The sequence below is a fragment of the Pezoporus occidentalis genome, unplaced genomic scaffold (assembly GCF_034315485.1).
Source record: "Pezoporus occidentalis ecotype Australia unplaced genomic scaffold, CSIRO_AGI_Poc_V1 ctg261, whole genome shotgun sequence".
In the NCBI taxonomy this organism is placed as follows: Eukaryota; Metazoa; Chordata; class Aves; order Psittaciformes; family Psittacidae; genus Pezoporus; species Pezoporus occidentalis.
Window position 1 is genome coordinate 586790 of NW_026914513.1, and position 25403 is coordinate 612192.

Sequence of the window (25403 nt, forward strand, 5' to 3'; positions counted from 1 at the left end):
TGCAGAAATGGCTATTAGTTGGCTTGCAATTTTTTTCTTAAGTAGAGTCTTCACTGACTAGAGTGGATTTAAAAAATAGGGAAGTTTTACCAGAAACATCAGAATTTCTTTTTCAAGCATCTTCATTTTTAATGGAAATGCTGGCAGCACTGTTGGTGACTGCACCTTTGGTGATGGTTTTATGTTCGACTTCTTTCTGTCAATGGCCTTAGTTTTTTCCAAAAGGGAGATAAGGACACGAAAGAGTTGCTGTCTTCCGAAGGCACAGCTCATGGCATCTTCATTTCTCATTCGCTCCAGCAGAGGTCGATCCTGTGCAGAAGGTAACCCAAGCTGGTTTTGAAGTTGTAGTCAAGATCCCTAGATGTGAGCACAGAGAATTCAGCTATGTTGCTGGCTTACATGCATCTCCTTGTTGCATCATATCTTTTCTTATTGCTTTTCTCCTGCCTGTGAAGAACTGGCAGGGAAACTCAAAGGAGGATTTATGTTTGATTCAGTCGCCTGCCTGCCTGATGAGAGCCCAGTGGCTGAGGCAGGAGAAGATTCAAAGCCAGCCACTCCCTTTGCTTGGCAGGCTGTAAAGCAAGAACATTTTGAATGTGATCCCTTGCCTATTTTGGGAAAGTTATAAAATTTTCAGAGGTAGGTCAGTTATTTTTAAGCCGCTCTGGACATGCTTTTAACGTAGGAGTCATTCTGGATGCTGTCAAGGTCGATCGTTTTCTTAGTGAGAAAGTTTACCTCCATTCGGAATTGTGTGGTAGATCTACTTAGCTGTGTGCCTTAGTCCTCTCTCATTTCCTCACAGCCTGTTAAACCTATCACTAGACCTGTCAGCTTCAGCCAAGATGGATTGCATTAGTTCTTGTCTGCCCTGCCCTGGCTTCATCCATTTTATGTACAGACTCTTTCTCTAGCTGTTTGAAGAGAAGATTGCAGTAGAGGTGTGCAGAAACAGTGTGCCTTCACCAAAATGCAGAGAGGCTGGCGTTTGAAAAAGGAAGTATTGAAACTGAAAAGCTGAAAATACCAGCAACATGGGCATTTGCTTTGCATCTGACTCTTTGCTGCCACTTCGGATCAATTTTTAAGTTGCACACATTTTACACTTATTTAGCAAGGTTGCAAATATGAAATGGAATAGAAAAGTGACTACTAAAATGAGATCCTGATTAATGAATCTGCCCTCCTGCATCTCAGTACTGTGGATAAAGAACCAGTCCAGGGAAATGCTGAGCTCTTCCCACTGCTTTTGGAAGCAGTAGGGATTGCTCTGTGCTCTGTATCAATCAGGACTGGGTTCCAAGTTTTATTTTGTCATAGCTTAGGGATCAAAACAGCGGACATCTGTAATGAAGAGGAGGACTTGAATTATGTAGACATATAAACTAGCAATTACTGCTGCACATTTATCTTCACCTCTGTAACTGATAAACTTTTAAGTGTTCCATATGGAAGCCCTGTGTATATATGAGTTCCTCTGCATATGAGCCTCTTGAATCTTGAATATAGAAGCTTTCATGTCTCCTCTCTCAGTTTAGGGCAGCAGCAACCTTTTTACCATGCTGTCAGTGCCCTGTGAGATGTGGGGTGTGGAGAAAACAGACTCAATTAGGATGTTGTATGCATTCAGTTTAAAGGAGTACATAGTGATTTTCTGCCTAATTCAAACAGTATTAAAGAGAGTGCACTTTCAAAGTTATTCTTTGAATCCTCTTCTCTTATGTATGTATTTTGCTGCTGTTACCCAGAAGGAGGGGCTGTTCATCATTTAATCTTTGACATGGCACTATTAAAAGAAGTAATTCTTAGACATTTTTCCATTGCTCTTTATTTCAAAACTGCCTGTGTTTAGCATTAGGTCTGATTTCAGCAATGCCCAGTATTATCAGAGTATCACTCTCCCTGCCTCCTATAAAGCTGCAGCACATACCCTTGTATTAACACTGTTGGCCATATCTTTGTCTGTGTGTCTCTTAAAAGCATATGGTTTATTGGACAAGTGAAGTTAGACCTATCATTCAGTTCAGTCGTATTTCTGCCTGCCTGCAGCATGTTAACTTCTTCACCACATCCAATCAGCTTCAGAACAGGGGGCAATACTGGAGATAGGTAAGATCGGAAACATCTGTACTGCTGCTGAAGGAGGGCAAAAGAGGCAGAAAGCCTGTCTTTGACCAAAATCAGTGATTGGTAATGTGATACTATACTTGAGGAGAGGTAGGAACAAGGCATGGAGAGATGCTTTGTTGGGCCATGCACAGCCTTGCTGTCCTACTGACAAGCCCCAGTTCCTTCAGTTGTGAGAGTAAATGGGTGATTGGGGTGAGATGACCCTGGCTAGGCACCATGTACTCACCAAAAGCTGCTCTATCACTGCCTTCCTTAACTGGACAGGAGAGAGAAAATATAACAAAAGGCTTGTGGGTCAAGGTAATGTCAGGAAGAAGTCACTCAGCAATTACCATCAAGGACAAAACAGTCTAACTTTTGGAAATTAATTTATTATCCACCAAATCAGAGTTTGATGCACAGTGATACACAGAGTAGATGTGAGATACGCAGAGATGTTAGCTGGGAAGAAGCAGGGGACCATAACAGTGCTTGGGAGGCCATTGAGGTTTGGGCACAATGCACATGGCCAGGGCAAGGGGTAGAGCTGGTTGCGAGGGGGAAGGGGTCCCAGATATATATTTTTTGATGTCCAAACGTGCCAATTCATCCAGATTAAAGCACTGCATGGGAACATGTTGATGGAGTTTTTCTTAGAGAATCACCAGATGGCATACCTGCTTTATTTCCTGCCATCTCATCGGTCCAGGGTTTCTGGGGTGTGTTTGCTGAGCCCGAGTTCAGACGCAGTGAAATGTGAGACCAGCTAGCACTGTGGAGTCTTTACAATCCTTGCCCTGCTTGGATATCTGCTATGTTGTTTTGGTTTTTTAACCTTTAAAAAGTTTGACCTGAATGAAGGGCAGACCTAATAATGTTTTATTGAATGCTGTATCTTGGGTTTCCTGATTGAGGAAACATGATATGAGGGGCTTCCAGCTCAGAGAATGTTTGTAAGGAAGACATGATCTACCTTTGATGAAATCCAGGATGAAATAGCTTTCTAATAATGTTGAAAGCTGGAGAAAGAGCGCAGAAAAAAGAAATGGAAACTGCAGGTGGGTTGGTTGGGTTTTTTTTACTTTTCTTGTCCCCAAAAGAAACAGTGATTCAAGAGTGATGGTCTTGAAAGGTCAGTGCAGTGACAGTGTGTCAAAGGGTGTCTTACTTTGCCCATCTTCCCTCACTTTGGCGTGTCTCAGCCCATGGGCCTGGAGCAGGCACCAGTAATTTGCAAACCTTTGCTCTGCTGAGACTGACTGACTTTTCACACCCAGGGGCAAGCAGAAGATGTCTGTGCTCCCCAGTCTGGTGCATGCTGTGCTGGCAGGGGACACGAGTAGCCTGGGGGTCTCAGCCTGTGTCCCCCATGTCGGGAAGGGTTGCCCTGGTGTTGGAGCAGCATTTCAGCAATGCTGGCAGTCACCAAAGCAAAGCAAGAACTTCTTTGGTGGTGGCTGGGGTGTGGGGATGGGGAGTGTTTCAGGCAGGGCATGAGACTTTCATGACCAGGATGTTTCCTTGATGGATGGACTCCAAGGCCAGGGACTGTCCCATCAGCAGCCATATGCAAGGCTGAAAGAGGTGAAATGAAGTGTTTTGGCCCAGAAACGTGCAGAAAGGGAGCATTCATCACAACACTGTGAGAGGCAGGACAGTCTGCAAGCATTGAAAACAGCTAACAGCCACAATAAATCACTTGCAAGCCTGTTCATGGACACAAACCCCATCTGAGTTTCTGGGGTTTGTATGGCAGTAGGAATTGGCCCTAAGCATGGATAAACCAGGACTGCCCTGGATGCTGTCATGCATCTGTCTCTAATGGTGTTATCTGTTTCAGAATGGATGCATGCTTTGACTGTTTTGTACAGGTGTGGGCTGTTACTACTTAAACCAAGGTTTGTATAAAGTCCAAGGAAAACTTCAGAGCCCTTTTCTGAATCAAAGTATTGGGTATGTTTGTGACAGGCCTTAAAACCTGATAGTTTGGGGTTTTTTACTCTTTAGCTTTCCCTTAACCACACTAGAGGACAGGACAGCACAAAAAGCTGGATAACCTCATCAAGTAATAATCACAGCTTCTGTTTTTCTCTCCATTCTGTGAGTTTTACATCTGTGAGCACTGAGAGTGTGTTTCACCTGCCTGGCTCTAACTGTGTGCAGTGTAAGTGGCTCTGTCTTGGGCTCCCCCATCATCTGTGGGCAAGATCTCCCATGTCAGGGGTCCCAGCAATGACAGCAAGTGAAAGAAGCAGAGACAGACCCTTCACTAGCCTCTGGACAAGGGGATGGTGTGGTACAGGACAGCTGGTAAATACTGGAGAAGGCTGAGCTGTCGGGGCAGCCCTTCCCTGTGCATCCTTCCTTCTATCAGCTGCCTTTCTGCGTATCAGACTCTGAGCCTGAAATCATTAAAAACACAGCAACCCACAAAGTCAGAGGTGCTTGAGGGAGTGGGCAAAAGCCAGGGTTGGCTTCAGCTCATTGTGGTTGTTGCAGCTGGTGTTGCATAAAATGGAGCCGAGGCTCAGAGAGGCGGTCCTGATGCATCAGCCCCTCAGGAGCTGTGGGGAGAAGAGGGTCCCAGCCCTTCAAAGAGCAGCTACTGTTGGTTCCCCCACAGTTCCTTACATTTGGGCATGATCTCTTCTGCAGTCACTTTTCTGAAGCAAACCTTGTCTTTTCTTTTTTTTCCTTTGCTAATGCTTGTTTTTCTGTACCACTCCAGATGTCTCATACGGGGCATCATAGGCTCTGTGGTTGCCAGTTCTTTTCTCCTGGGTCTGTTGAAGATCTTGAGTGAGGCTGTGCCTCCCTTTCAGCACAGGCTGTAGTTGTCATACCATTTCCAAGACAAATCTTCATTTCTGGAGGGCCCACAAGAAGAGCAGACTTTGCTGTAGAAGTCTGCCAATAGAGTGGGACTGCTCTCTTGCTCCATGGGTGCTGACTGTTGCAGATAAATAAAGCTGCTCTGGAAGGTGAATCTTGGCTCAGAGGGGCTTTAAAAGTCAAAAGGCTTGTGGTGACTCTCCTCTGACTGCCAGGATTATTTTGTATGTGTCCAGGAGGAGATGTATTGATCATTTCCATCTATCTATCTGCCAGTGTTTATCTTGATGGTTTCCTTATGGAAAATAAGGAAATCCTCATGGTCTGAATGGAAACATTACAGTGGAAAGGCAGCAGGGATGACTGGGGAGAGACTGTGGATTGCAGGAGGTGCCCTGGATTTCCTTAGACCTTTCAGATGCAGATGGACCCACATCACCTAGCTCTTGCACCTATTGGGCCTGACCCACAGGTCATGCTGGACACAGAATTAGGCTGGAGTGATGGTTTTAGGAATTGCTTGATTAATCAGAGATCCATACAGAGCTCATTTCCACAGCCTGTTGGGGCAAGAGATAGAGTAGAAGATGCGTGTAATGATGGTGAGTGGCAGGAGCAGTACGTGTTCCTGCTGCCTTGTTTTTAGGCCAGCACTATCTCAGTCTGCTGTCTGCCCTTATCCCTCCTGCTTTTAAAGAAAACAAACCTGAACCCCAAACCAAACCAGGGACCAAACAAGATTGTTCCCTTGATTGCGTGAGGGAACAGAGAGAGAGGGAGAAAAAGCATGTCTCAAAAATAAAGAATCGAGGTTTGCCCTTGGGTGGAGGTGGGCATTATTCATACCACAGCATGCTCTCTGCTAAATAAAGGTCATGGAAAGGTTTGCAGAGGAGTCTTCTGTTTTCTCCTCTTCACGAGCAGAATTCCAGCTGGCGCTGCTGCAACCTGAGGTGCATCTGCAGCGTGTCTTTGTGGGAACGTTCCATCCCCTTTGCACAGTGCCAAGCTTGCTGGGGGTTTAGACCTCCCAACTGAACTGAGGGATTTCCATAAATCCATTTTAAATCAGAGCTCTATTAAGAAGCAGAAGGGGAATAAACTGCCAAGAGGCTTTGTTCCTCTTTTTCAAAGTCTGTGTGCACCATAAATTGGATAGGGCCCCCTGAGATGGGAGGAAACTAAACTCTTAAAACACATAGTAAAGGGTTAGTAATTGTTTCAAACAGCTGACTAAAAATGCTTTTTATTGCCATGCTTGAGTTCTCTTTCAGATGTGAAGCTGCTTGTTCCCTTTGGCAGCGAAGGCTGCTTTTACGCCTCCCTGGGGACAGTGGTAAAACTTTCAGCAGCTCAGGCACAGAAACCAGCCCTTTGTCGAAGTGGAGGCGAGAAACCAGAAGTTGTTCTGTGGGTTTCCGAGTCCCCCACAGCTCACTTTCAGACTATGCTGGTTAATGTGCGCCCTCTGAAAAAGCTTTTGTCAGAGAGAAGGACAGAGGTGAAGATAGTGTTGTGTGGGGATGGGATCAGACTCAGCGGAGGTGTTTCATGCCTGTGGGTAGGTAAGCTGCTGCTGGTATTTTTGATGTTCAAGAGCAAGGAATCAGCACTTTTCACTCAGTTGCATTGTGAGATGGACATGAGCTGGATTTATTCCTATTGCCACCGCAGGCAGGAGAGCAGAAATCTCTACAAATCCTGTCCCAGGGGTGTGACAGAAATGACTACGCTTGCCATGGGTGGTCAGGGGAGGAAGGGAAGGCTTAGGGGTGGAGACAGAGGGATATGCTGGGTTTCCCAGGTAGTGCTACACTCTGGTTTGCTTGGAGTGGGAGCCAGGTGGGGACATGTCTTCCCCACAGCTCTGGGAGGTATGGGAGAAGGAAGGGTGAGAAGGAAGGGAAGAAGGAAGGGAAGTGCTTTTGTCTACCTCGCCTCCTCTCCTCCTGTTTCTCTCTTTATTCTTTCTTTTTTATTGTTTCTTCTTTTCCCTGCATCTCTCTCACTGTATCTTTCTTCAGAGCATCTAGTTTGTACCCTCCCTCTTCCTGGTATTTTTCTTAGGTGTTTCTGATTACTCAGCACCTCTGCTGAATGCAGTAGGAAGGTTTGGGGGAATTCAGGAAGCATTTGCAGAGCTGGCACTCAGGGCTGGCCCTTCATGTCTCACCTTTGGTCACGCCATGGGAATGAGTTATGCGTGTACAGTCTTGAAGCAGGCATGTCAGCATCAGGTGATGATCAGCAGATGGTACAGGCGTCACTCACTCCTATTGTGGCCACTGCTCGGTGTCAGGGTACAGTACGCCACAGCTTCCCTCATGTCCCTGCTGCTGTGGAAGCTTGTGTGTCCTATCTGCCTTGTGGCATGTCAGCCTCTGCTTGTGCACCATGGTGCTCCGAGGGCCCACTGGTGTCCTCCCACCCTGTACAGTCAGGGAGGTCACTTGTATAGCCTCGGGAAAGCTCACTTGCCAGAGCAATGCACTGCAAGGGATGCTGGTATTCCTGAAACTTTAGCATGAAGAAGGATGGGATGTCAAGCAGCAGGATTTTGTGGTTCAGGCAGTTTTTGTGGCAAAACCTGGGAGGTGTGAGGTGGCAGCAGTTATTGTTGGCTTTTGTTAAGAGTTATGGAGTTGGTCCCTTTTCTCAGTGTGCTGTAGGAACAGAGATCCTGTTCCTGCAGATGGTACACTGCATCCTCCTTTGGCAGTCGTCAGCTTTGCAGTGATTAGTCCTAGATGTGTCCTCCAGTGGCAGTCTTAATGCATCTTCAGTTGCTGGAAATTAATTTTCTCTGTCCCTCCCTCTGGAGTTAGTAAAAATCCTGAGGCTTCCTTCTGCCAACACAACAGCACTGATAAATCTCTTCAGGATCACTGCACACTGAATTTGAATGCTTTCCCTGTTAGCTCCTGACAGCCTTCTCCTCTTCCTTGCAGATCACAGGTGTTATCCTGCTCGCAGTTGGCGTTTGGGGCAAGCTCACCCTTGGCACGTACATCTCTCTCATTGCTGAGAACTCCACCAATGCCCCCTATGTGCTCATTGGAACAGGTACCACCATCATTGTCTTTGGGCTTTTCGGCTGCTTTGCCACTTGTCGTGGCAGCCCATGGATGCTGAAACTGGTAAGTATGCCAAAGTGCCTTAAGCAAGAGGGGAAGAGATTTTGTTGATGTAGTAGGATTCCCCCCCACCCCCTGCCAAGCTTCAGCAGATGTTAACATGGGTTTTTAGGCACATAAGCTAGATTTTATTGATCTTAATGTTCAACATGTGTGTCATTTGGACAAAGAAGGGAAAAAAAATCTTTGCCAAAACCAGTCATTGATTGAGTATGAAGAATTTCACTACCACAGGGTGTGCAGGCCCATGCGTTGCTGGGAGAAGGGCAAAATGCTGCTGATGAATTACTCTGTGAGTAATTCTACAATCAGCCTGGTTTTCTGTGAGCAAGATAGGTATATTTATAATCTTAAAAATGGCCAAAGCATCATAAATATGAAGTTCATTTAAAGTATATTTAAAGGGTTCATTTTAATACTCTAGTGTAAAATCTACAGAAAAATAGTTGGTATCTTCTGAAAGCATACCAGCCTTTCTTTTTTTCCTAATTATTCAGTAGAATAAAAGCCAACCTCATAAAACAAAGCTCTGTATGATATGTTTGTCCTCATCTCAAAAGCAGCATGAATGTTAGGTACACTAAGCACAGGTACAGCAGCTGTCTCTCGGACCAGTTTAACTTTTCTCTAAGTTTCTCTCTTCTGAGTTTTCCAGCCTACATTAAAAGGGAAAATAACTAGAGGTTAAACAAGCCTCTATGGTAAACTGTGTTTCTGAGAATATTCAGGAGCAAAAGCCTACACGTGTAATGATTTGAAGGGTGGAAATAGTACTTGTGAAATACTGAGATAGTGGAAAAGGGCTGGACAGTACAATGCAGCTCCTGTTACAGTATTCTGGGGCTGATTTTCTAAGGAGATGGAACCATTCTTCTCCAATTTGAACTGGATTTTTAGAAAAGGACATCTTAAATAGAGTTCATTTTTTCAACTGATGGCACAGCACGGGAGAGGTACAGCTGCAGATACATGCTGGTGGCCAGTCAGCATGTACCTAACACTGTCGCAGGTACATCGCTGCTTTCTCTTGCTGTCAGGGCACTTGTAGAGGCTTGTCAGAGCTACTGCAGTCCAGATGGGAAAGGGATAAAGGTGAATGATTATATAAATCCATAGGAAATCAGGCTCTGGTAGTTGCTCTCTAAGTGACGTAACTTTTTTCAAGGTAGGACACTAACAGTGGCATGTGCTGTTTGAAGCACATGGTTTTATTTTCATTGTACACATAAGAAATACTTATATATTTAAAATCTTTCTTTCTCTCCTGAACAGAATGCAGGCAGTAATTTGACAGCTGCCTTAATTTGAGGAAATTATTTTTCTACTTCTGCCTTCACTGTTGTTCTCCTTTCCCCAGTGACCTTCCATTAAAAAATACCCCTTTTCCCACTAAATCCTGCTGGGACTGAATTTCATTCAAAATGTTTCCTTTTAGACTGGCATTTAGCACATGGAGAAAAAAAGGTAATTTTCCTTCCAGAAGATTAAGCCCCAACTTCAAATTTTGCCATTCTACCTTGCATTGTTTTCTTTACCTTCTTTATTTCTGCTTAGGTGTATTTTTAATAGTTTGTGAGTGTCTATACTGAAAGTACTTGTTTTCAAGGTTTATTTAGCTCTGAATCCAAATGCTGCTCCTGAAGCCAAACATGGGCCTTGGCTCAGCAAAGTATTTGAGGCATCTGTCTAGTATTATTGTGAGAATATTTCTGGAGAAGTCAGTGGTGCAGTTCATTTATTGGAGAAACTTCAGGAATTGGGCAGCAAATCCCAGTCTAGCAGTAAGACAGATAAACATGAAGCGAAACGCTTGGAGAAGCCTATTTACTTTAGCGGAGTGCCATGCAAACATGAAGGGTCAGCTCGTATTCCTTACTGCACCACCAAAACCTGAGTGACTTGGATCCATATCTGGCATGTGAGTGTGTTTTAATTTACCTGAGAACACTAGTAAATGTGGGAGCAGAAATGTCAGAAAAGCCAGCAATTAAACACTACATATCATTTGTGAGTTGTATGAACACATATTCAGGCAATAACCTATGTATGGTCTCTAAAAGACCTTTGGTTTGTTAACATTTTTCATGGGTGTCTAGAGCAGAAATGTAAATTTTATGTGATAACTGAGCAGTACAACTGTGCTGAGACAAAAGCCTGTCGTGTTCTGACTTCTCCTGCCTCCTTCCTTTTCAGTATGCCATGTTCTTGTCCCTGGTGTTCCTGGCTGAGCTAGTGGCTGGCATTTCAGGGTTTGTGTTTCGCCATGAGGTAGGTGGAAATGTGCTGAGTTGACACATGGCAGTGTCTCCCTGGGCAGGAGCTGCTGAGAAGTTCTCTGAAGCGTGGAGAATGTGTAGGTCGCTGAGCTCGGCAGCTCCATACTCATCTCTAGGGATGCAGCTGTTGTGCAACAATAACATGTACAGCTCTTAAAAACTGATGCGATTCCAAATGAAGGGATTTAGCCAAAGCTCTTGGCCTCAGCTGCCTGATAATTTACTCTGGAACTATCGTTTTCTGTGTGTCCATCATGTAAGATCTTCTTTACTCCTTTACATATGCTGAGGGCTGCAAAATAGATTAAATACTTTCTTATACAGCTTCTTCAGCCAGGCAAGTACTTGTTTATATAAGGCAGAGAGCACTTCTGCATCAGATCAGACCCAATGTTTTGTAAATCTTCTTCTTTTGTTGAGGGCGGGGAGAGAGTGGGATGGGATTTTGTTTCTATCCTGAGAATAAGGAGAGATTAGAAATAGAGTGAGGTAGGAAACGGGGACAGGAAGAAGCTTTAAAAAACCATGATGGTCTAGATTTGTAGTACCACTTGTGCTTTATCCACTGTAATCAGGTCTATCGCTGGCTTTAAGTCCATGGGCCTACATGCCATTAGTGCTGAACCAGAACAACCTCAAGAGACCCTCTTTGTCTCTTGTCTTTGTATTATCTGGTTTTCTGGCCTCTTCACATGAGATTTCTATTGCTATAGGCTTTTCTGATGTCCACCCTTGCGAGTGGTGGATAGATTTTAATTCGGTCCTGAAATACCGGTCCATCTGCTAAGGATTGAAATTTCATCTGGCGTAACCTGTAGCAACCTCAGTGTCAGACTTTGGAAAAGGCAGTCTCTTGTAAAGGTCATAGACATGTGGGTTGCCCAAATCATTGGATACCCAGCTCCTTATCACCCACTGCCTTTACCAGTGAAGTGCCTGACCTTCTCCAGCTGAGAAACCTTTCATTCCTTACCCAAATGTCTGATGCTGGGGACAAGGGCTGCCATCTACTTCGGGGATTTGTGTCTTCTTTTGGTGCCATTGGCTTTTGTAACCAAGGCATTTGCAAAGGCTTCGGCTCCTACTAGGCATCCATGAGCGGAGAGCAGCACACAGTCTCCTTCAGACTTAGTGCTGAAACAGAGTTTTGGGGGAAAAAACATCAAATGATATCTTTCTTGTAGGTTAAGTAATTTTCTGTATTTTTTTAATTTAGTTTAAAATAAAAGTACCCCAGCAAGCAGCTACATTAAAAAAACAAAAACAAACAAACGAAAAACAAACATAAAATTACTTTATCTATAAGAAACTTAACCTGTAAGAACTATGTCTGATAGACCCCACTTGAAAAATAGCATGAATGACTCCTAAGAGCTAAGAGGGAGCTCTGCCAGCTCTGAAAACACACTTAAAAACAAGTGGGAAGGGTTAGTTTGGGTGCCTTGTTAGGTTTGGAAATGCATTTGCTTCTTGTGAAAACTACTTCAGGTTTCAGCTTTTCATTGCTCAAGTGGACTTTTTTTTTCTCATCCTCATAGATCAAGGATACTTTCCTTAGGACATATACCGAAGCAATCCAGAATTACAACAAGAATGATGAGCGGAGCCATGCAGTGGATAACGTACAGGAAAGTGTAAGTCTAAAGCTGGATATTAAAAATTAATAGAGCAAAGCATACATTGAGATTTGATCACAGAACATGAAGTGTGGGTAGCTCAATCTGCAAGCTGTATACTGCAAGCAAAATTAGAGGCTGGCAAAACTGATCTAAAGAAAGAGTAGTTCAGCTGGTATGTTTGCCCAAGTTTCAATGAACAAGCTATCTAATGAAGGCAGGGCCTGTCCCACTTGCTTGTTGTTGGTCCCTGATCTTGAATTATGTTTAGAGGCCAGTTTTATCCCTTAAGAACACACCTTGTTCTTAATGGAATCTGTGAAAAGGATTAAGAAATGTAGATTTGTGCTGGATGAGACAGGTTTCTATAATTTAGCATCCTGTATCACTGATAAACTGCAGCAGTTCACAAGTACAGTAAGAAGCTAGCAAAGGAGACCTAGTAAGCTAAGGGGAGAAAGAGAGTGTATTTTCTCCAGAGGAAAAGGGGGTGGAAAAATGTGCTGCTGAGGTTGGAGATGCCAACCACAAGGAACCAAGCCCGCCAACTACAACACAGAGCAAATTCCTATTTAAATTCCTACTGGAAACCATACTATAGCAAGAAGCTCACAATACATTCTATGAGCCAATTTGCTTTTCATGTGATTATAACTTACTGAATGGCTGAAATTGCAGTGTAATTGTATTGATGACTTCTAGATATTCTTTAGAAATTACATCTATAATGTTGGACCCCTCTGCATATTTGAAACTGCCCCTAACCTGTCTTCTCTTAGCAGATTACTACACTGCTCTAAACTGAGTATATTCTGCTGTTAAATTGCTTGTTTGCCTAATGTTAACATGTATTTTGAACTTCTGATTCCTTGGAGTTGCTTAAACTACAGTTTTAAATAATTGTTCAGTGTTTCTGTCATAGCAAAATGTTCATTTCATTTATTTTTACAGGAACTGCATTTATAAGCCCTTTTCATGCAGAAAATTCAATGCATAGTGCATATCTTTGAGTGACTGTCTTCTAGCTTAGTATCTAGAGCAGAATATCCTTCCCAACTTAGTTGTTTTCAGCTGATTATGAAATCACTCTGTGAACATATGGTCTCCTTCTATTCATGGCTCTGTGAGTTTTCCTAGAAATTATTTTGGTGAGTTAGAGAGGCTTGCTTCACCTTAGCAATTTGTGTTAGTTTGTCCCTGCATGTGTTACATGTAGTTCTGCGTAATGCTTTGAAGTTTTTAAGGCCACCTTTCTTGACTGCATTGTGAGGCTCTGTCTTGAATTTCCAGGATCATCTTTAATTAAATAAACAAGCAAAGGAAACAAAACCAAAACCCAACAGACCTTCAAAGAACAGCTCTGCTCATAAAATACCTTTTTTTCCTGGGAGGTTTTCTGATCCAATCTTCTGTAAATGACATTTGTGATGTTTTGTAATAAATGAGGCAGGGGCTTGTATCTTCTTTCCAAAACTGGAGGCAACACATCTTTATTTTGATTATAAGCTTATTAAGTGGACAATGACAATTCTATCCTAGTTTTAATCCTGGTTTGCTTGTTTGTTTGAATCTGCATCTTATTCCTCTTAGCTGAGCTGCTGTGGCATTCAGAGCTACACCAACTGGAGCACCAGCCCTTACTTCTTCAAGTACGGCATCCCTACAAGCTGTTGCATGAACTCCAGTGACTGTAACACTCAGGATCTGCGCAACATGACCGTGGCTGCCACTAAAGTAAACCAGAAGGTATCAGTAACATTGTGCTAGAAGCAGTTGTTATGAAACTACCCAGTACACGAGTGGAGCATAGGGCTGCTTACAGTTGCATTTGTTTTCAAATAGCTGATTGATAACTTGTGTTTTGGGCTGGAATTATGGTAAGGAGCTTTCAAATTCTTTAAGCTGGCCTTACTCAAATGACCAGGTGAGCAACATTTCTGATGAGAAGGGATTTGTTTCCTCACCACAACACTGCACACAGACGCAGCACTGGCCAGGCAGAGGACCAGGAGTGCTTTGTGTGCTCAACTGCCCTTGAGGGTTAGGTTGGTCAGCACTTCTCTGCTCCTCTCTCACTCCTGCTGAATGCTGTGGGGTTTTGCTGAGGACAAAGATGTAGCTGGGTGAAGGGAAGGACAGGGTTTACTCTTGTTTGTGTTCAAACAGTAATTTCAGTGCTAGAGAAAAAACATGGATGACTGGCAACAGGCGTGGTGGTTGGGTGGTACATTTACAGTGACTTAAAATCTTTGAACATGTGCTGCTGCAAGCATAGCACAGCCAAAGTGACTCCTCTCGTGCAGTCACCAGAAGGAGCATTTGAGAAAAGGACAGAATAGGGTTGGGAAAGCAGGTTTGAGAAAACAGGAAGAAAAAGAATAATTGGAGAATTAAAATACAGAAAACACAAAGAAAGGAAGAATAAAGAGAAAACAATGCATCATGTATAGTAGACACTGCACTGCAGAAATACAACTCAAGTTATTGCTTTAAGTGTTAGTGCATCATCAATTATTTCTTTCTCACTTGAGATTTGCAAGAGGCAAGAGTTTGTTGGTAAAGGAATGATACTGTGGCCAAATCACTGTGCTAAATTGCAGCACAGCTTACTAAGACTTTAGGATTATTTTGTTTTCTGTTTTTGTTTTCAGGCTTGAATTTAAAAAAATAAATAAAAGTCCTAATAGGTAACAGGCAAAGTGTGGAAATGCCTTTCTGCCTTCTGTTTCTGTCTTTTTCACCTCAGTCATCTGTGAGTCAGGAGGTTGGAGTGGTAGCTGAGCACAGCCTGAAACATCTTCCTTTGAAAACAAGTCAAGTGGACAACATTTTCTAGCATGTATTTAAATAAGGTGCCAGAGGACTGTTTTCCACTAAGTTTTTCTTTTCTGCAATAGTTTAATCAGAGCCACTTGTTCCAGGCATGTGGAACATTAGTGGTGTCCATCTGTTAACAAACTCACAGTCACCACCAACAAAATAATCTTGCTGGATTGCATGAGCATGGAGGATGAGCCACTCCATTCAGTTGCGCCATGTGAACTTGTAGTAACTTTCTGGTTTTAGAAGTGGGCAGAAGGTGAGAGGCAGAACAGTGTGGATCTCGGGGATCTACAGTACAACCAGCATTCACAGCAGGCAGAGTGCCTCCTGGGCCGCCCATCCTCATACCCTGCTTCTGCTCACCTTCCCAGTAGGAACACTTTCTAGTGGGACTGGTACTTTACCAGCAGGTCCCAGCTTTTCAGTTTGGGATGTCCATGCACTCTGAACCTTTCCTGGCTACATAACTGAGCAGGTGCCATTTGTCCCCCCGCTACACACACAGAAATCCCTGTCCACTTGTGAGTTCCTCTGAGCAAATGATGTCTGCTGAATTGTGAGAAACAGCTGAGGGTTGAACGAGCTTATGCTAGTCCATGGCTGATAGATCACTTTCAACCATGCTTGCTCCTTGCTTCCCTGTCAAATGCACGAGTCATGTGACAAAAAAGGACTGATGATTCCTCAGGAAGCAGTTGACTTAATTACTTGATTAATTACTACTTAGGGGAAGTTTGGATGCCCTGTGATACAGTGTCCCATTTTCTGAAAGAGACAGCCATTTGTAATCAAAGGTTGTAAAGACTTCTGTTTAGCACTTGTGAGATCTCAGAGTTGTCCCAAACATTTAAACAAGGTGGGATGTTTCTGAAAGGGGCATGAGAATAAAAAGGAAGCAGGATGAAATGTTGTGTGACAATTTGCTTTGACTTCCAGTAGGAAGCAAATATCATTGCCTCTGACACAAGTCCACTGCTCATCTTGGAAACAGGAACTTTGCTCTCTGAGAATAAGGAAAAGATGTATTGCCTGTGTTGTGGAAGACACTTGTTACCATTCCTGTGAACGGGTATATTTGGAATATACATCTCTTTTGGTGAATCTTGCAAAACTGTCAGTAAGGCAAATTCTCTATGAGCTAATCAAATTACTAGCTCTTTATGAAGACCAATGATGAATTATCCAAAGAGGATTATACTGATGATCTAATGCCTGGACTAAAAGACAAGATTCTTGGTTTTTCTTTGCCAATTCTGCCACAGACTTGCTTAGTGACCTTGAGTAAATCATTTAGTCTGTTTCTTCATCTCAGATGAGACTAATTCCTAACTTGAAGGGCTGTCATTAGGATTAGCTAATTAACGTTCATATAGTGCTTTTAATCTTCAGAGCCCATTACCAACAAACCTCAAGAATTACTTCTCTCTAAAATCTTAATAAAGGAACAGATGCGTGGAGTCAAGAATTATTGGATACTTGCTAAATTGTTACTTCTGTCCTCTGGATCAGCACCCAGATGTGTGCACATGGTATTTCACATACTTCTCTACTGTATATGCAGCTCTTGGGTGCTTCTTGGACTCTCACTCTGTGCACAGAAAGAATTGAGCAATTAAGCCATATTTATGCAATGTAATTCAGGAAAGAGACTATTGTGAGTTGGAAAAACAGTCTTCAAATGAGGAGAGTGATCAAAACTCTCGCATGTTTTTTTAACGAGATATTCTGTCTCCCTCCAATTACCATTAGACGCTGCATCTCTTGAAGGCTGTTGAACAGAACAGATCTCAGAATTACTGGGGAAACATTAAGCTGTGTCAGACAGGCTGAAAGTGCTCCTTGAGAAACCTAATCTCATTTCATAACACACATAAGTATAGTTGCTTGATGTGTTAAATAAGCAGGCTTGAATCTGACATACTGTACACTCTTGTAAGATGCAATAAAGGATAAACATGTATACTTTCAACATTTCAGAAATGAATTACATCTGTGCTGGTCCTCAGCTACTATTAGGTTTACCACTTCATTACTCTCAGGATTAAATAAAATGTCTTCTTATATTATAAGAGGTTAAAGAAATGATACAATTTAGTTCACAAATGGCCTGTCTCTAACAAAGGACATTGTCCTTCTCACTGTTATTTCTCACAAGCATTTAATGCTTTGAGGTCATGTAAAGAGTTCCTTGCAAAAGTAAAGGGTATATGGATGGAAGAACAACATGGTGGCACTTCTCTTACAGAACAGGAGTCTAAACTGGAAAAAGGAACTCCCTGTTATGTCTGTTTATTCCAGCTTCTGATAAAGTGGATAAAGTTACAGCATTGTATAAAATGCCTTAGGACTGCCCTTAAGATGGGAGTGGTGATGGTCATTTGAGGAAGCATGACAAAAGGGGCTAAGAGATGGCTTTGGACTGAGTGGGCAGATGGGTTAATAATGAAAGAAAAAACAGATGTCATCTTTCTTCTTTTTCTTCAAGTATTGCATCCCTTGCTTAGGTTCATTTAGGCACCACAACCGAGGAAATCTAATTTCAAATGTTTTCCTGAGGGGCCGCAAATTGTCATACTGAGGGGAGCAGCTCAAAAAGCCTATCCAAGAGAAGGGCAGAAACGTGTATGAATCTGCTGGCCCCAGAGTGGGCTGTGAATTGAGGGACAAAGAATCAAGTCAGCTGTTGGAGTCGGCGTCTGAGCTAAAGAGAGAAAATTGGGTTTGGGAAGCAGGACAAGGAATTTATTGTCCAAGGGCAAATGAATGAAGAAACTTCCTACAAACCCCTTGGTAACTTTGTTACATGGTTTAAAGTCATATACTGCTCAATACCTTGCCTGGTGTCCTTTGACAGGTGAAGGCAAGAAGAATGCCTCACTGGATGCCTGAAGCATGCTTGTATTAAATACCTGGAGTATTAAGAAATCTGCATCATTTATTCATTTTTGACACCCTTGCTGTATTATAACATTACCCTATGGTTTGGTTTCAGGTCAAAGCTATTTTAATGTTTTTTAAAACAGTGTGAACTGACTTTCTTTACTAAGACCTATAAAAATGAGTGTGATCTCACAATTAGCTTTTAAAAGTACTGAAATAACATTTGTTTCTAAAAAGGACCGGTGTTGCCACCACTTTCCATCATTCACTGAGAACTGCTATTAAATAAAAAGGTGACACTGTTGGAAATTACAGCAGAAATACTGTCTAGTCCAAGTCCATTTAAAATGAGATATTTGTAATGTATGAGTTCGTGGCAGGGAAGGTCGATACAAGGAATGATTATGTTTGTTTTCTAGGGCTGTTATGACTTGGTGACCAGTTTTATGGAGACGAATATGGGAATCATAGCTGGAGTGGCTTTTGGGATTGCGTTCTCACAGGTAGGTGCATAAATGCTTCCCTTCCCCCTGCTTTGTCCCCTCTCTTTTTTTCTTTCCCTGGACTTCAAGGAAGGAAGCATTATGGAAAGGGACTGAACTCAGCATGCTCATTAGTCCCGAGGTCATCTGTTCATTGATTTTCTTTTTTTCAACTTAAATGAAGTTTCTCCTTGGGAATATCAGTTACGGTTGAGCTAATGACTAGCTCAAGGAAAACAACTTGTCCCTCCACTGGGTCAAATAGAGGTTAACCCAATAAAACATTGGCTTAAATGGAGCATAAACAGCTAAGAAGACAAATAGCTTATCCATTGTATGGATAGGCTTCTACCTTCTAAGCATTCTTATTTTGTCTTAAAGGAGTCTAGAGTTCAAATAAGAGTGTACCTTCAGCCCCCCCCCCCCATCCTGGACCTGGAGCCTAGAGGGAGCACTTGCTTTTGATGGCGGGTAGTTTTATATTTTTTCCCCTTTTAGCACAGAACACTGAGGTGAGATCTGCCCAAATTAGATTATTAAACCAATTCCCTGCCTGGTCCAAAAGGAGTTTGTCATGGGAGGTACAAGAGAAGGCTAAGAAGGTGTTTGCCTCTCCCTGATATTCAAACTGTCTTTTCTTAGACAGGAGCTGGAGAAACCACAGGTCTGGTCAGAACCTTCTGGTCAAGAAGGGGAGGGTAAACACCCTTCAATGAGATGCTCGTTTACTTTAGTTATTTGCATGTGGTGGCAAAGACTCGCCTTTGAAACATGCAAAAAGAGGAGGGAGGGAAACACACCAATGGGCCAATGCAAAAGTGTTTGCAAAACTGTTCAGCAAAGCACGTGGCAACATCTATGATGCCTAAATCGCTTCTACCTGAGAGGCAATCTGCCTTCTCTCTGCAGAGAGTACATCGTACAACTGCAAATATTATATTCAAAAACTATCCTGCAACTTTTATTTGTTTCATTCACACAATATTAAAAATTTGGGTCCTGAGGCAACACTGAAAATAGTAATGTGTCTGTGGAATGACTTATGTTTATCCAGTGGTTTGAAAAGATGAGGTGCTAGGAAAAATTATTTGACTTCTTAAACCTCATGAATTCAGTTAGCAAGCGGTAGGTTTACACTGTGATGTGCTGGAAACAGGCAATTTGCCAGTGTTGTTGCTGGTCATAGGCAAGTCAAGTAATGGGAGGGCTGTGGTTGCCCTTTTGCCCCTGCTGCCCCATGGCATCAGCCTGTGCTTGGCTGTACAGTGTTTTAGTTACATCTCTCTGAGTTTAATTTTCTCAGCAGTTACAGTGGCCTCCAGGATTTTTCAGAAGAACTGTCCCCAAGCCATATGGAAAATGGGCACCACATCTTCTCAGTCAGTGTATGCACAACTTGAAGGAGCCCAAAGTTAAAACTTTGGGCTTGGATGAGCTCGCTGCCTTGCCTTGGGGGTATCTGGAAACCTGATGCCTTATAGCCTATATGTTAGATGTGAGAAGCCCGTGATTTGCCCTGTCAGCCTGTTTCATGTGGGTGTTCATCATACCACCAGCCACCCAGAGCATTGGAGTCAGGACTTCAAGATCCAGAAGCGGTGAAACTACCAGTCTGGAGCTGTTGGTGCATAGATCAGGGGGAATTTGGGGGTTTTGTTTAATAAGCTGTTCTAGTTTTTGTTGAATGGTCATGGCTGTCTTGATACTCTTCTCCACTGTGGTTATGACTTGAGTACTGCTATAGGACTCTGAGCTGTTACTTCAGTTCAATTTCTAGACAGCCAGAAGGCTATAAAACATCTTTTAAAGTGCCTCGTGTGAAACTATCCAGAAGAAAAATGGGATGAGTGGGATTTTATAGTTCATATGCTGCTGGGGCAAATGCCTCAGTCAGGACCAATACTACCTGAAAGCCTTTAATCAGTGTCTTGTACGTGTGCTAGGCAAAGCATCAACTTATTTGCCCAAACATTGTTTGCAGCTGGAAGGGAGACTGTAGGAAGAGTGCAGCTGAAACTGTTAGTACTTTGGCATGTGTCTGGATGCTTACTCTAGGTCATTGGCTGCTTGTGAGCTCCATGCAGGAAGGTGGGTAAGCAGTACGGGCATAGGGTGACCTGTGCAATGGGAGCCCTTTGCACAAGGCGAGACCAGCATGACGGGCTGCAGGCAGCACACGGGGGAAGGTGCTGTGCTTCTGTGGCTCCAAGTGCAAACTGAGGCATGTTCTGAAGTGGTGTTGGCAGCTTGCACTGTCTGATGGCACCGTGCACCCTGCTGCCAGCTGGGGATGTCACTCCCCTGCCTAAGCACAGGGCTCTGGCACTCCGAGTAGACACCCAGCTGCTTGGGGTGTTTGCAAATGTGTAAAAGGGCAAAGAGAGGAGATACAGGCGAGACAAGTGCGGCTCTCCTGGGCTGTGAAGAATAGGAGGTGGCCAGTTATAATTTAGTGCTTAATCTGTTTTGCTGGACACAATTAGGGGTGGCATTTACAGATTGATTTCAGGTTAAAGGTAGCTGGCAGTCATGCCAGGCAGCGCTCCAGCTGTAGGCAAGATTTTGCTGTTCCTCCTGAGAATAGATTTACTCTAAATAAAAGACAAATTAGATCATGTTGCTCTTCTACAGTAAAGCATGCTCAAGGGCCTTTCCTTCATGTGATTTGTTAGGTGTTGACTAGCATGGGGAATGTGCTGGTTCCCGGAAATAGGGAAAGTTGGTGTACTGGCACTGCACATCTTACAGGCCTGGCACACACCTCCCAGGCAGAGTCAGAGCTTTAAAAACCTGCTGCATTGCTGACATTGTCTGTGCTGTTCCTCGGGTTTGAAATAGTAATAATAAAATACAATTTGGTTGGTTTTGGACTCAGATGCTAATGCTGACTTCCAGCTGGAATAATTTCAGTTTAGCAGGTGCTCTTCAGAGCAGCAAAATGATCGCTGCCTTGTGCCCAACAGAGAATACAATTATGAAAGCATCACGGATGATAAAGAGTTTTGCCTAGATAAAACTGTAGCGCAGGCACTGGCTTAAGGGATGCAAGAGACAGAGTCTGAATGGGTTTACAGATTGTGGTTGCGGTAAAGACTCTGAGTACGGGAGTCTCAGTATAATGTTAAGGCCAAATTTTTACCTCTTCTAGAAGGACACAAAGCAAGGTGCTCTCCACATGCTCAAAACAGGTTGTGGGGCATGCAGGGTTCCCATCATTCAAAGATACGTTCTCATGTGGCTGTAGTCCCTCTTTACAGTGCAATATCCAGCTGCCCTCATTACTGTCAGCATTAATGTGTGTAGCTCTGCCTGACAGTGGAAGCAGTTCTGGTGCAGACATCACCCACTGTGTCTGCTGCAACTCCTGAGACTTGGCCCTAGCACAGGATTACACCTCTGTCACCCCTTGCACCAGGGTTAGGAAGTGGAATCCATATTGAGATCCAATATGTGACCTGAAATCTAGTATAAGACTAGGTAGCTTCTAAATCAGGGCATTCAGCCTGCTTTTAAAGGTGACTCTGTGCCCTTTTGAGATGCCCAGAACAGTTCTGGTGGATGCTGAAACAGGAGAGGGAGTGAATTTCTGGCAAATGAAGTGTGGCCTGAGCAGGAATGTGACATCTTAGAGACAGAAAACAGTTTATCTGGTACCCTTGCTTGGTCTTGCTCTGGGGTGATGCCAACCCAAATCAAGCAATTGGCTGGTAGAGAAGATGTATACTTTGATGATCATGTTAACAGGGAGCACTGATATTCTTGGGGAAAGGACACACAATTCCAAGCATGAACTAGAAGGAGCCAGTTTGGAGGAGCACCCAGCCGGGCATTATCTATGCATGTTCTGCAGGGTCTGCAGGAGCTCCATTGCTGCCAAACAATTGTGATCCCCCTTCTCAAGCTCTGCTCCCTTGCAATGCACTTTGCCAACAGCAGAACGGGACCGGCAGAGGTGGTGCCTTCTGGGCATGGGCAAGGCAGCTGGAGCCGCTCTGATAACCCTTACTTGGAGCCCCGGCTGTGGAAGGCTGATTGGTTTACAGAAACAGCCCTCTCACCGCACCCCAATTGCCAGGGAAGAGCTGTAACAACCTGGATATGCTCATGAGTTAATTAATTGACCAATCCAAATGAGAAAAGCAAGGATGAATTATTTATAGAACATTAAAGCTGTTGGCATATGCAGGAAAAGCTAACAAACTGCGATAGGCAAAATGTTGAAATGACTGAGTGCTATTGACGACTGGAAGCCAGGGATCTGTTTTCAATAATCTGAGTGACAGCCAAGGGAATAATGAAAGACCTTTTTTTGATTTATTTTCAGATTGATAGCACTCATTTCTCTGGTGCTGCATCATTTGTAAAGAAAGCATAACCACTCTGGGGCAGTAGGAAGCTTTTTCCCAGCACACTGTTAATAAAGCTAAAGGGGCTGCCAGCTCTTGGTGGTGGCAGGCGACCCAGGTGAAGCCTGCAAGGGAAATGCAGCCAGTAGCATGCTGATACTTAAGCATGCTGACAGCTTATCCATCCACAGGCAGTGACAACGGGATGGAAAAGTAGCAAAAAGGCATGCTGCCTATCAAATAAATATCCTCTGATCAAAGTCAAACGGCACATCTGACAAAAGACGGGAGATTTTAATACTGTTTTTCTTATTAGAGCAGTCCTTGAAACAGGGCATAAATGTGTTGGAGGATCAGCCAGAAAGGGTCCAGTAATAGCTCCAGTAATAGCTCCAGAAATCTTTGCTTGCCAGGGCCTCTCTTTGCTCTGCATTCATTTAATTTAACTTATATTCTCTTCTACTTCTGTTCTTGTCTGGCACAGTTGATTGGGATGCTGCTGGCATGCTGTCTGTCCCGGTTTATTACTGCTAACCAGTACGAGATGGTGTAACAAGGTGAGCTTTGCCCACTTTCCATGCAGTACATATGCTTTATACACCCTGGTGTACTAGCCAGGTTGTGCTGCTTCTGTTGAAGATAGGAGGCAGGTTTTAGATGCTCAGCATTTCCATTGAGAATTAAGTCCTCCCGTGGGTTTCTTTGCTTTGGGATTTTCACCCTAATAGTCTGTCTGGTGGTGGAAAAAAAAAAAAAAGGAGGAAATGTAGTGTTGAATGTCTTATCATTTTAGTTTCCTTCTTGAAAAGAGAGGGCGCAATACCTACCATGAACACCGTTAGCATCCAAAGCAACCTCCTTCTTTATCTTTACTCCCCACCCTGCTCTCTAGTCTTTCAGAAGTGAGAAGTCCATAGCCTGTCTGAAGACCAGGAGCTGCAGCATTGGAGAAAGACTGAAATGAATGTTATAGCACACACTGTCTCTCGCACGCACGCACACCCACACCCCACGAGCAAGCACGTGCGCGCGCACACTCGCACCCCACCTCCTGAACTCTGTCCCATGCGTAGTGTAACCATTCTGTGAAGTACCGCGGTGCCACCGAGAGCAGCCGGGTCCCCTCGGCCTCCAGACCCAGACACCATCCCTGCGGCTCGGCGTAGGACGGCACCGTATGTCTGTTCTTGGTCACACAGTAGTTGCATCGTAAGTTAACAAAGGTAATTCATTAACAGCAGTGATCGGGCTGTGCATGTAGTGACTGGAGGGCGTAATAAGCCTTTCACCATGGTTAATAAGTGTTGCACACGTTCATATAAACCAATATATGAAATATATATTCTTTTGGTTTTATCTTAATTTCTTGTTTTGTTTATTGCTTTACTAAGGTTTTCATCCTTTCCCTCTTCCCTGCGCCTGGCCCCCCTCCCCCAAAAACAAAGGAATCAGTAACATAACATAAAGATACTTGAAAATGATGTTAAAATGTTGTGCTTGAAGGGAACCGTTATTCCTGATGTTCTTCTACATCTTTGATTCTTACTCAGTGTTGTATGCCTAGTGCGTATCCCGGTAGGCTTTGTCTAGTGCATTTTGCCTCTGAACCTGATCCTGTGTAATACTGTTATTAAGCTGTGTTGTTGCTTACTGTGAAGGCAGGAATTTTGCTCCCTTTATTTTTATTAGGTAGTTATGAACTAATTGAACTGTGCTGTACTGCGGCCTTCAGATTTTTTTCCTGTTCTTTCTTTTTCTTTCTTTTTGCATTGAGGTTGCAGCTACCAAATACATCATTGAATCCAATCGAAATAAAACCACACACATGCAAAAACAAAAAAAACACAAAAAAAAACCCAACAGGCATATGAAATATTTTTGGGGGAAAGCAAAAGTTTAAAACCTTTTTAAAAAAATGAGACTTTTTTAATAATGCCTCTGTCTAGCATGCCAACGAGAATGCATTGATATTGTGAGTATTTGTGATATACGTATTAATAAATGGAACCATTACAGATTTCTAGCTGCTTCCTTTTTGTTCTTTAGTCATAACAAAACTCTTTGGAGGGGAGAGTGAACATGAAACGCAAATGCACAGCTTGGAGTGACATGTCTTTATGCATATTTTAACAACTAACTTGCTTGTGACAGGAAAACGTTACTACCCTGGGAAAAAGAAAAAAAGAGAAAGAGCTGGAATTGTTTCAGAACTCCTAGAAAAACCTTCTACAGCTGGTTTCACCACGTGGCAAACACATACCCTCTGTATTGCAGGTTTGCTTCTTGTGACTGATAATGATCTGCAGTGTTTAATTATCCCGTCCTTAGAGCTGAGTGTGATTTTGGCCTTGAGAATTTCTCTCTGATTTTGGTGAGGGAGAGAAGAGGGATTTGGGGCCGAGGGGGTGGGTAATGGTAAGTCAGGCACTCACCTCTTTCTCATTTGAATACATGAAGTGTTGAAGCTCTCATAAAAAGCCCCTGAAAATTTAAACCTGGAAGTTTTGGACCAACCCCTTACATTTGCAACAAACAAGACTGGAGGAGGGAAGACCTGTAGCCTTCTTGCTGGGGAGCTGCTGCACAGTGCCTGTGTCCACACAGCCCATACAGCTGCCTGAGCCCCAGACCATCCTGCATCCATCTGTTCATCCATCCATCTGTGGCACCCACCTAGTTACTGCAGCCCTCTGCCCCAGCGATGCTGCCCTGTGTGGTGCCTCCAACATCAGCTCCTAATGAGCCTTTGCGTGGTGCTGGTGCAGTTGGTGTGCTTTCCCCCACAACTATAAAAGGCCTCGCACAGGCAAAAACCTGCTGGCATATGCCAAGGTGGCATGTCTTAAAATCCCTGGTGATATCTTTGGCTTTATTTGGCCATCTTGAAAAACAGGGAATG

At 43.5% G+C, this 25403-nt stretch overlaps 1 protein-coding gene across 1 annotated transcript in view; it reads left to right on the plus strand.

Annotated features, from left to right (window-relative positions):
* The window catches only part of TSPAN7 (tetraspanin 7), a 92168-nt gene extending 67647 nt beyond the window's left edge, over window positions 1-24521 (plus strand). The window contains exons 2-8 of the mRNA XM_062624099.1: window positions 7896-8084; window positions 10275-10349; window positions 11896-11991; window positions 13564-13719; window positions 18096-18179; window positions 22989-23061; window positions 23397-24521. Coding sequence (XP_062480083.1) covers window positions 7896-8084; window positions 10275-10349; window positions 11896-11991; window positions 13564-13719; window positions 18096-18179; window positions 22989-23057 — 669 coding nt within the window. The 3' untranslated portion in view covers window positions 23058-23061; window positions 23397-24521. The remainder of the gene's footprint in view (window positions 1-7895; window positions 8085-10274; window positions 10350-11895; window positions 11992-13563; window positions 13720-18095; window positions 18180-22988; window positions 23062-23396) is intronic.
* Window positions 24522-25403: the final 882 nt, after the last annotated feature.